The 12,195-nt window shown below is 37.4% G+C and overlaps 1 protein-coding gene across 4 annotated transcripts; it reads left to right on the forward strand.

Annotated features, from left to right (window-relative positions):
• Nucleotides 1-567: 567 nt before the first annotated feature.
• Nucleotides 568-8,271, forward strand: LOC131686214 (CKLF-like MARVEL transmembrane domain-containing protein 4). 4 transcript variants are annotated; one of them, XR_009304947.1, is made up of 4 exons: nucleotides 568-824; nucleotides 1,326-1,768; nucleotides 6,017-7,082; nucleotides 7,139-8,271. XR_009304947.1 is itself a non-coding variant. In XM_058970456.1 (3 exons), the coding sequence occupies exons 2-3, from the start codon at nucleotides 1,382-1,384 to the stop codon at nucleotides 6,161-6,163; spliced, it is 534 nt and encodes a 177-aa protein (XP_058826439.1). In that variant the 5' UTR covers nucleotides 568-824; nucleotides 1,326-1,381; the 3' UTR covers nucleotides 6,164-8,269. The 4 variants fall into 4 exon arrangements, 3 of the variants coding, with proteins under 3 accessions (XP_058826439.1, XP_058826440.1, XP_058826441.1); XM_058970456.1 differs by having other exon boundaries at nucleotides 6,017-8,269; XM_058970457.1 differs by lacking the exon at nucleotides 568-824 and adding an exon at nucleotides 979-1,249 and having other exon boundaries at nucleotides 6,017-8,270.
• The last annotated feature ends 3,924 nt before the right edge of the window (nucleotides 8,272-12,195 follow it).

Genomic DNA, 12,195 nt, shown 5'->3' on the forward strand with positions numbered 1-12,195 from the left:
AATTTTGGTAATTGATTCCCATTTATAAGCCTCAAGTATTGTCTACTATAAATTCAAGCATTAAACCGGAATTTAAATTGTGTACTTTAAAGTAATCTGTACATTTCCTAACTCAAGTTTTAAATTTTTTAAAAGTGTTATGGTTCATTTAACAATTATTTATTGAAGAAACGGCCAAAGTTAATGAAAATGATTTCAGAAAGGGTCCGCCAATTGAAAATTCTTAAAATCCGTGTTAATCTGTATTGTGTATTGAATATCTGTATTAAATCTGTATTCTGTATCAGGTCTGTTTCTGTCCTTAAAAATCTGTATAATACAGATAAATCTGTATAAATGGCAGCTCTGGCTCTGACATTTGGTTTCGTCGATTTTGTTCCTTCACACATACACAACTGGTCTCTCACCCACATCGTGTTTTGCAGCACATTTCATTCATTCCATCGCAACGATACGCGTCTTGGCCAGGCCGACGATGATGCCATGGCCCATGATTACCTCAACGCTCGCGAATACGCCTCCAAAAACAAGCGCTCTATCTCGTTGGTCTGTGTGTATCAAATTGTAAACTTTGACTCAACCACTGGTTGCCGACTGAGCACTGGTCGCTCATTTTCGCCTATCGTAGTCGATAATTACTAGCCATACAGACCAAACCATCATTTTAATACGTTTTGACTTTACTAAATTTCACTGTGGATAGTAATATAGTAAATATTTAGTCGTTCAACAAAAGTTACTGCCGTTTTCGCAGGCTGCTACGCGTGAGTCCAACAAGTGTTCTACTCCCGGGTACAACCCATAGTCATTGATATCTAGTCTAGGTAAGTGTTGTGTTATGTTGGTATCCTTCAAGCTGCTTATGCATTTAATTGGGCCCAAAGTGAACTTTTATTTTATTTTTTACTCAGGGGCTGCACGTCCATTTCCCAGTCCACTCCCATTTTAGCATAGGTGCGGTCGATTATGATGAAATGTCTATCAAATATACATATCTGTTTGCCTTGACTTGGTGCAGATGTAGAAAATTTTCAAGTTTTTGACTCATCTCTATTATTGCGCGCTTAGATGTGTGCGGGAAGATTTCGTTACGATGTCATCTAGTACAAAAAATCGTATTCTTCACAGTGATGTCAACATCTTGCCCGCAAACTCATGAGTCAAGTGAAACGAGAAATAGTGTATGCGTGATTTATTGATTTTTTGTTTGCGTTCGGGGATTGGGGGTACTCGAAAAAGTGTTTTCAACGTAATATTTATGTACACGAATAACCATCTCTAAGTACATAGCTTTAATTTTTGACTCCCACTTTTACGTTTTTCAGTAACTTCCTTTAGCGTCCACAATACACGAAAACAGTGCAAAAGTAACCTGTGCAGTATGACTGACTACACACAAACGGCCACCGTGACCCAGACGACGACGGTGACTCAGCCGTACATACGGTACGATCCGGCGTACATAACAACCATTCCGGGAATCATCAAAATAGTGTGCATCATGCTGAACCTGATCGGATTCATATGCATTGAGGTGTCCTACTTCAGCTACCACTCGCGAGGATCCTTCTTCAACACCGTCGCGATGATGGGGTTCTGGTTCACGGGCATCATGCTGGTGTTCTATCTGTTTCATGTGTGCGAGAGGTTCCACAAGATTCCGTGGTTAAAAATAGAAATGTACTTCTGTGCGGCGTGGGCCTTGCTCTACATGCTGGCCTCGTCGTTGGCCGCGGCGACCAACGTTGAGGCGTTTCAAGCAGCTGCGGTAAGTAAACCGGGGTCATATGGGAGCTTTTATTTGGTTGATCCAACACCCACGTGGACATGGTTTGCGCCATGCATTCGTCTGATCTGCATTTTGGGGACATAGCTAAACCTGTTTCGATCATGTCTTCTATTTACTACGCACTGATTCGAATACCTGGGTCAAGATTATGGCATTCATACAACAAACTATCGTGTTGAGTTATCGATGCTGTCTTATTCAATATACATATTGAAGTTTTCGGCTTGAGCTCGAAAATCAATTTTCGTTCGAGTTCGCTAGAAGAAGTACTATATTATCAAGGAGCTTTGGTATTATGACATCTAATCAATCAAACTCGAAAATGGTGATACATGCTTGATAGCTTAATTACTGTCGACTATCAACGTTTGCGATTAGGATTCGGATTAGTTTGAATCGTTTTAATTATTTTGTTTATTCATTTTTTCATGCAATCACTATTCGCATTAGTTCGGCAAACTACTTCAACTACTTGTTTCATATCTTTATTTCGACCAATATGTAGTTACATTTTTTTTACCTTTTGACAAGTTTGAATTAATATGGAATTACTATGTATGGAACATTATGAAAATTTAGAGCTTTTACACGTGTGAACAATGTATACAAATCGTAAAACTATAAAAATAGTAGATCATTAGGAACAGGCTTCAAATCTTACGAACTATTCTTTTGTCTTCTGCTGGTTGGAGTAAAGCTTAGGCAGAGTTACTACGAATCGTTCAAGTCTACCAACATCTCTAACGGACCAAATGAGACTTAAGCACTATTTACACCTTTCAGATCCGTTTCAGCACCGGTTCAGTTCCGTGCACGGACACCAATATTTTTTCATACAAATCAAATGCACGGCGCCGTCCCGGACAAGGATGAATGCTCGTTGTTTTTTTTTGTTTTCCCGAGATACCGCTTTCTTTCCATAACGTCCGTCTGTAATTATGAAGTGCAAAGCATTTTCTGGTAGACGAATTCAAACATATTATCCAGAACTGAAGTTCTACAGGTTTCCGAGAGATCCGGTAGCGCGGTGTGTGGATTAATGCGGAAATGTCTCTTTTCGAAGTCTAACCGAGTAACTGACTATTTAGCCTAAGTATGAAAATATTTTCAACTTCATGTAAAAATTGTGTTTGTTCCAGCGCCGAGTAAATTGGGAGTATTGTCTATCGCGAGATAATATAGCATTTCGTCGAGTTGTTGCTATATGGGATACACACGAGTGCGGTCGAAACAAAAACAAACGTCAAAATGTTTTCTCACTCGCACTGATGCAGACTAGATGGGCGCGTAATTCAACGCACGGCCCGGTGGCGCATGGCTGAATAGTCGCAATGTGGATTTAAGAAAAGATTCGCAATACTTTGAAGCAAATCGTGAGAAAGCTATTTCGGAAATCGCTTCTTGTTCTTCTTTTAGTATTATCGATACAGTTGAATTTTACAGTTTTCAACTGCATCAATCATCGGTGTAAATAGGAGCGTGTTATTTTCTACTGCTGTTTTCTCTGAAAAAATCAAATGAAGTACTGGAACAAACCTATATACCTATACAAACTAAATAAAAATTAAGCCTTGCAAAAAAGTAGTTTTAGAATATTTAAACTAAATGCGAACAGAGAAGATTGATCTTGTGAATGAGGGTGCTCGACTCAGAAAGCAACTTACAAAAATGAAGAGCATGGAAATATTTTATATAAATATTTCCACGTAATGGCCAACAACAAATATATATTATTTTGCTTTGCTGTATTCCGATGGAAAACCCGTAATGATCATTTAAATGCGGATATAAAGACTAAATCATTGATTTTTCCCGGAGCGTGAAATTGATACATAATATAGAATATTTTAATCAGAAGTTTTGGACACGATTGTAACAAAACAAATATTTTGGCAACATTGGTCGAGTGGGGGTATGTCGTTTTCAGCAGGGATTAGCAAAATATAAGAAGAAGTCAGCTGGCGGATCCTATCCTAGCTCGATGGGTACACTTTTTTTTGACTTCACTCTTTGCGCAACTGTTCTTTATAAACTGTGCTGTGTACGACAATCGGCTTCTTATTTTTCCTTCGATATTCTTTTTTTCGCACATTTTAACCCTGCCGAAATCTTCCAAACAGTGTTGCTATTGTTATTAATGGAAATGGAGTCTTGTTAGTTTATTTTATGCCGGCATTATTTTGTATCTTGAATTTACTATATTGATGAAGAGCACCGTTTTTCCATGTCATGGGTCCTTAGTATGGTTTGAGGAAGCCATTTTCTGAAAAATTTTAGATTATTGTGTGGTTTCTGTCTTATTTTTGTTAAAGTCAATCAAGCACGTATACGGTAAATGCATAATAAATACTTGTTTCACTTTTCTGCACAGTTTATGTTCAATTTAGTCATTTTTACTTTTTTAACGATAACAATTTTATTTGTCAAAAGTAATGACTATCTTGTCCTATAAATATAGCAACACTGCCAAACATCATTTCGCTATCCCTGCAGTAACATTGCGTACACTGCAAAAATTCAGAATCAACGAATCAGGAGCTGGATCATTCTGACATAAAATTGGAACAAAAACGCCCCCCTCCCCTATTGTCACGTTCTGTCTTAGGTATTTAGTAACGAAGGAGGCAGCGAAAAGACAGGCGATTCCAGTGGATTTCATCGTTCATTAAATGGATATGAGAATTTTAGGCCCTGAACTACTGCAAATCAGTCAGTATTCAAAAAAAATCTTGTCAGTAATTAACGTTTTAATGTTCAACTGAGAAAATCTCGAAAAAAGGCCATCGTTGGAAGCGGAAAGAAGCAAATTTTGTTCCACCATTGGCCAAAAACTGGGACGGGAAGTGTGAAGTGAAATAAAGTAACTGTCACCGTGAACCGGTAATGGCTTGTCATTGCGAACCGGATGATGATTTTCATTTTCTTATAATGGACAGCATCTGGGTAGTATCGTAATATGCTGGCTATATACAAGGTGTTTTCAGAAAATATATTTTACATGTTGCTTAGATGCACGTACATTCACAGAAACAAATATGCAAAATGCAACGACGGCACGTGCAATTTTATTATTCTGCTCAACAGTTATGGTTATGTTGTTTTACACAGCTCAGACAAACGGTAACATATGTTACTATTTTTTAATTGCCACAAGGTTCTACTGTATCGATTTTGTTGGCTATTTTCGGCAAATTTGAGACTAAGCGAAACGAAAGCAACGAAATTGAAATGCGGATAGGTATTCTAGAGCGAATCAGTTGTAAAATTAGAACGGAAAACTAGGACTAGGCAGGCTCATATGGACATGATCGAAAGGAAATGTGAAGAATTCTTTCCCTCTGCTAAGTACAAGTTGGGCGTTGCACCCAAGTCTACCGCATGGTCTATGGTAGAACCTCATGTTTTACCACCGACGCCGACGATGATGAGTTATGTTCTACCATAGACCATGCGGTAGACTTGGGTGCAACGCCCAACTCCTACTTAGCAGAAGGCAAAGAATTCTTCACATTTCCTTTCAATCATGTTCATATGAACCTGCCTAGTCCTAGTTTTCCGTTCTAAGTTTATAACTGATGCGCTCTAGAATACCTATCTGTCTTTCAATTCCATTGCTTTCAGTAACATAATAATGAATTATTCATGCCATGTTTGAGCTCCATAATTTTCGGCACAAAACTGTACCTCATCGGCAGAAATCTATGCCGCATCGGCACAGCACTATCGTCGACATTTGCTTGAAATTATTTTGCAAGCGGATTTTTCCCTGCAAAATAACATCCATATCGGGAAGGAAAAAGAAGACCGTCTTCGCATGTCCCGCCCTACCAATACCCCGAATAGATTGATTTAAAGATTGTGTAAAGGGTAGTGGAAAAACTGCATGAAAGTAGCATGCTACTTTCGTTCTCAAAGATGGCCGCTTTTAAGGCATTTTCAAATAAACCTTAATTGCATAATAGCTGTAAATTAGCATTTTTGTGGTACGGCAGTAATGCAAGTGTATATTTTGCCAAATGTAGATCTTTAATATCACTAACGACGATTTAAATGCTTAATGGGTAGCCGTCAAGATGTTTCGTGTTTATTGCCTATTTGTGATTCATCGCAGAGTTTTGTAATAAGGCTTGGGTTTGAACATCTTCTCTTCACTGTTTACATCACATCGTTTCATTGTATAACATTTCATTAATCTATTGAATTAACTTTTTTTTTATTTTTTCCTAGTTTTTCGGTTACTGTGCCATGATCGCGTACGGGTACGACGCATTCCTGAAGTACAAAGCTGTCAGTAGCGGTGAAATCGCTCAGGGAGATAGAGCCGTCCAGGTGCAACAACAGCAACAAACAATATCCACCGTAACGACCTACTAGGGTGGAGAGTCACCAGCTATGCTACGAACTCACTGCACGTTTCTAGTGATAAGAAAAAAACAAGTTTGTCGCTTTCAATCGCAATGTCAATCAAGAATTCACGTTAATTAGTTGGTAAATGTAAATTATTTTGTTCGGTTTAAACATGTACAATTTTGCTGCGTCCTGATTGGCTCTACAAAGAATTGTTTCATTGATGTTACACTCAGAAACTTTTGAATCTCTAGTTGACATTACGTTAAGATTTCTCGTTGTAAACTAGTATTACTTATGGAAATATCGGATGATGTTTTTTCGATTTTTTGGAGCAGTTTTACATTTTTACAGTTTATTGTTCAATCTACACGCTTAGTCTAACAACATGAAAAATCTCAGAAATGAAATTTCGAACCAATGAAAACAGTTCCACCGTTCAATGCGCCTTAAATATGGTCTTAATGTGCTAGTGTAACAAGTATCACGGTAAACCAAATATACCATCCTCCGTCGTATCGTTGGAGTGTGATTGATAGTCGCTGATTGCAACAGAGCTCTAACCGCAGGTAACTTACTTCTTATCATTCAGACATAGGATCAAAAGCTGTATCCTGGATACAGTATCCAGAAGTCTTGTATTGTCATAAATCTCAACAAACATATGAGGATCAGCTTTTATTTAGAAAAATAATTAATTTTATTGGCAATTTTGTTCTTTTTTGTATAATACTAATTGTTCATTATTTAGTTAAGGTTAAATAGTTTAATCAACTGTAATGCTGGTAAGCCACTACATCTACGATTTTCTAAAGAATGTTTATGAAATGTCGACATCGATAAAATAGCTAACGAGCTGTATTATACTGGATATAGCAGCAATACATACAAGAGATGTTGTTGGAGCACACCAGTCTACCAGCAAGATGCAGAAAAAGAAAGAAAGGTGGAAACATTTGTCACTTTTGAGTGTATTAGTTTGATACTTGTAAATACTTGTAGACATAGCGTCCGGCTCTCTGAAGGTAAACATAACCATCGTGACGAGAATATGCTTCTTTGGCGCGGGATGTAAAGAGATAAAAGGCCCAGCTTCACCTCATTCCTCCGTATCGAAAACTTAGGGACACTATTTATGTCAAAACCACCGAGAAAAAGATGGGTGGGTAATGTCTGCGACATAACCGGAGAGATGTAGAATACATAAGGAACACGTTCTTTAAATATTTTGATACTCATTGGAATTTTCGGACAAAAGGTGATTTGGGCGAGGAATATTTCAAATTATTCTTTACAAAAATGATGGTGGTCCTGAAAAGGACCGGTTTTGTTGGCGTTGTTGGCCTTGGTGAGGGAGATGGCTAACGATGAAATTAATTGTTAGCATGAGGAAGTCGCGTAGTACTGGCCAATGGAAGAACAGATAATAATTGATTCCTGAAAATCAATTTTTCTTTATTCATGTAAATTATACATACTTACAAATCTAGCAGAAGATTCCTGATCATATTTCTGAATCATTAGTGCGAACATTGTGTAATTTGGTTAAGTACAATGAAAGTTACAAACTTTCCAAACTCGACCTTCTGTTCCTTCAGAAATATTGAAATGGGGTGTCTATATTAAACCGTTAGTCGTGGTCACAATAAAAAAAAGATGGGTGGGTAATGTCTGTCACATAACCGGAGCGTCGTGATTTCAATTCGAGACGTTAATTTAAATCTAATAATATTCAACAGAATCACATTTGAATGGGAAATTTTCAAATAATTCTCTATGGTAATAATGGTGGTTCTGAAAAGAACCTTTGGTATCGGCGTTGGTGTTGATGGTGATGCGCTGGATCGTTGGATATTTTTGGCATGATAGTTACGTGCCTGGCGAACTGTTTTGTAGCCTCGAACAAAACGACAAGACTCTCTTCTTCGGGTACCATTACGGCTGAACTTTATAAACTTAGCTCGACTTTGAAATCCTGCACAATCTCACGAATCAGACACTAGTAGGGCCATTTTGTTTGCTACTAGCACGGAGCTGCACAAAAAAACCATTTAATGCAGTTAGTTCACGGGGGCTGCCAAAAAGCTTGAATATAAGCATGCGACTTCAACGTTTCTCTTAAACACATGCAACAACACATTCGTTTTGGTAATACTGATAATAACAGTAGAAAGGAATGGAAAAGCAGTGCACGAAACGAGCGAGAGGATAATTTAAATTTTTGTTCCGTGTGCAAGCTACTTCTTTCCACACAACGTATTATGTTGCTTGTTGAAAATTTGCTACACACCTTAAAATGAAAGTTTCAGTTTAACTCTCACTAGAACACAATTGATTGGTCCTGAAAAGAACCGTTGCTTTTATTGTAATTTACGCCCACTCCCACAAACCGACCAAGTAGGCATCACTGGCTTCATTACGGCTGAGTTTTGTAAGCGTAGCTCGACTTTGAAGTAATACACAACCTTACGAACCAGACGCTGGAATGTTAGCCAGCGGATTAGTTGCTCCGTTGCCCTTTAGTTGGGGCGAAATACTAGCACGGCGACAGTTCCTGATCGGTAGTTGGTTGCGATGGGCCACCAGTAGCTGGGGCACTTTTGCGGACCGTCATCATCGCCAACTGCTTTCCTCCGGTGGACTGGCTGCTTGCTAGTGCTTGAACGAATACGAATGATGAGAAAAACCGACCGACCAATATTCATATATGAAAACACGAGAAAGCACTACTATCGCTCTCCCGCTCGTTTTCGTGCCATTCCTGTGCCTTTCCTTTCCGTTCGGCTACCAATACTAGCATAACCAAAACGAATATTCTGTCCTTCCATCGCCTTCAATTTAGTGGCCAGTGCTAGCAAACTTGCATGTTCAGTTTTTCATTAACAACATTTTCAAAGAATGTTGCAGATTTGAAAAGAAGGAAGGAGAAGATTTTCACAAATTTAAATTTTTTTGTCTTATTTGTTAGCGCTGATAAAGGCTATTTAGTTTGCTACTAGCAAGGAGCTGCACAAACTACTTTGCACGTTCTATATTTTATCAATACTAGAGAGGATCAATAAAATAATTCAAATTGTAATAGCGACATGCAATTGTGGCAACACTGGCCAAGAGATGGTGGGGGACAGAGATGCCAGATTTGCAGACAAGTCTGCAAATTCGCAGACTTTTGATTTAAGCTGCAGATTTTTTCGATGACGCAGATATTTGCAGATTTTACCGTTTGGTTGCAGATATTTGCAGATATTTGCAGATTTTTGAGTTTGGTTGCAGATATTTGCAGATTTTTTAATATAAAGCTTTTGGTTACACTAGCTTTCCTCACATTTTTTGTTCTTCCCAGACTTTTAAAATTATTATTGCAGACATTTGAAAAAAGTACCTGGCATCTCTGGTGGGGGAACACGCACATTCGTTTTAGTTATGATGGTAGTAGCAGCAGAAAGGAAAGGAAAAGCAGTGCACGAAAACGAGCAAGAGAGGATAATTTAAATTCTCTTTCTTTCTTTCCACACATCGTATTTTTTATATAGCTTTCTGAAAATTATTTGTTATACACCATAAAATGTAAATTTCAGTTTAACTCTTATTACAACACAATTAATTGGTCCTGTAAAGAACCGTTTATTGTTTTATTGCGGGAGCATAATTCAGACGCACTCCCCGCGGACACGGTGAGCCACAAAGCACTATTTTGCATCCTCGAACAAACCGACCAAGTAGGCATCGTTGGCTTCTCGGGGCATCATTACGACTGAGCTTTGTAAGCGTGGCTGGATTTTGCAGTCCTGCACAATCTCACGATCCAGACGCTGGAACGATAGCCTACTCTGTTGCCCTTTAGTTGGGGCGAAATTCTAGCAGGTCGACAGTTCCTGATCGGGTTGCGATGAGTCACCAGTAGCAGGGGCACTTTTTCCGCCGTCGTCATTGCCAACTGCTTTCCTTCGGTGGACTGGCTGCTTGCTAGTGCTTGAACGAATACGAATGATGAGAAAAACCGACCGACAGATATTTATATAATCGCGCTAATATGCACTACTATCGCTTTCTCGCTCGTTCTCGTGCCGTGCATGAGCCTTTCCTTTCCGTCCGGCTTCTAATGGTCTAACCAAAGGAATATGCCGTCTTTCCCCCACCAACTGCTCTCGTCAAGCAACCCAATGCGAATAACCATAGGAACAAACATGTAGTGGACCTATATATAAACTTTTCATTATTTTATTGTTCGGTTGGTCCACCATTTTGACGGCTCTGTGCGGGATGGGCTGAAAATTTTCACTTTTCCGAGTCGTTTTCGAAAGATTTTTCAAAACACAATTTTTTGTTATTAGTGCATGTTATACATACTTCAAATTTTAATACAGCATAGAGGAACATATTTGCAACAAATTGGCCTAAAAATCAAATCATTCTGTTTAGTATGATAAAAGTTATTAACGTTCAAAATCTGACGCGGCGCCGCAGCCGATATTTTGAAACGGGACCCCTATATTGAAACCTTAAATGTATTCTACATTAAAAATAATTATGACTGAACCAAAACAAAACATATGACAACAAATAAGCCCAATACATTTGTTTATGTTTTTCTTCTCCATATCCTCCAGTTTTATCGCAGAAGAATGACAACCGCATTCATGCATAGAAAATATTGCGCCCACCTGTATCGTCTTGGTCTACCATGTTGGATTTACGTGATGAGAGCTAACAATATAATTTGCCCAAAAAGAGCTATTTGTATATTGATAGGGGTTGCCTTAACCTTAAAATGTACTACAAATTGTCGAACAAAAGCTACTTATAACTAGGGTCTGTTGCAATCAGCGATGCTCATGAAATCTTCAAACGCATTTTCTAATAGTAATAACAATTATATACATACAATAAATAAAAATGAGTCAAATAAATTATTTAAACTGTGGATATTATTGTACACTTTTTTCTTCGATTTCATCACAAAACTTAAGCGTAAATATAACAATTTTGAATAATGGTTGTCAAATGTCGAACCAGGAAAGATCGATGAAAAATCGATTTTTCGAGGTTAAAAGTTCTATTGTAAAAAATCGCGGCGTTTTCAATGAGAATTTTGGGAGAAAAATCGATTTTATTGAATCCACAAAATCGATGTTTCGAGGTGAAAGTATTCCTTAATATTCTTAAATAGGACGGTTTTTAAATCCTAACCTCCCGAATAGAAATGTACAGTAACGAAACCATGATATTTACTGTAACAGTACAGTAATTTTACAATAATTTACAGCAAGTTCTAGTGTTATGCTACAATACAAAAACAATAAACTTTAACATTTCTACAGTAAATTTCAATGTAAAATCGACTTTTACAATGAAAAAGGGTTATGTATCTTAACATTAAAAAAAATCGATTTGTTTCCATACATTTCTTTCTCGAAAACAAAATTTAATGTGAATTTACTGGATCAGTCTTTTCCTGAACAGTAAAATTAATTGTTACATGAAATTTAATTGAAAATAGAACTGCGACGAACAATGTTGAAATAGTAATAACTATAATATTTATTGTTTTATGATTGTTTGTAGGGTAAATGCTATTGTAAAATTCTATTCGGGCTAACGCTACAGTATACACAATTTCGAAAATTTCCTTTATTTAACTTGGGTAAGAACTATTGTCATTATCATCTAAATCGTTTTTCTTTTCCTCCGATTCCTTTATTCAGCATGATTGATGCGTACTTAAGGAAAAATCACCAAATCACTTAGTACACGCAGCGAAATTTCGAAGGCTTAAACCAAAAAAAAATCATTTTTGATTTAAATCGCCTATCTATGACTGATTCAAAACTCATATACTGTTGAGCCTACATTGTTTTATTGTTGAATCAATAATATTATTTTTACGTCAACCAAATTTCATTTTATGTTGATCTTGCATAGTAGCGAATCAGTTTGTATATGTCGTATAATATATTATATTTTGTGTGTATCTATCGTATTTTTCTTCTGCATACTATCTATCTATTTTTTCTTCTGCATACATGTAAGTAAGAAAACAAACTTAAAACGGCTGTACA

This window comes from Topomyia yanbarensis, chromosome 2 (assembly GCF_030247195.1).
Source record: "Topomyia yanbarensis strain Yona2022 chromosome 2, ASM3024719v1, whole genome shotgun sequence".
Lineage (NCBI taxonomy): Eukaryota > Metazoa > Arthropoda > Insecta > Diptera > Culicidae > Topomyia > Topomyia yanbarensis.

Excerpts from the sequence above, each read along its gene's own strand:
- LOC131686214 (XM_058970456.1), top strand. The coding sequence starts at position 1,382 with ATGACTGACTACACACAAACGGCCACCGTGACCCAGACGACGACGGTG. Across the intron at positions 1,769-6,016 it reads AGGCGTTTCAAGCAGCTGCG|TTTTTCGGTTACTGTGCCAT; the intron begins GTAAGTAAACCG and ends ATTTTTTCCTAG.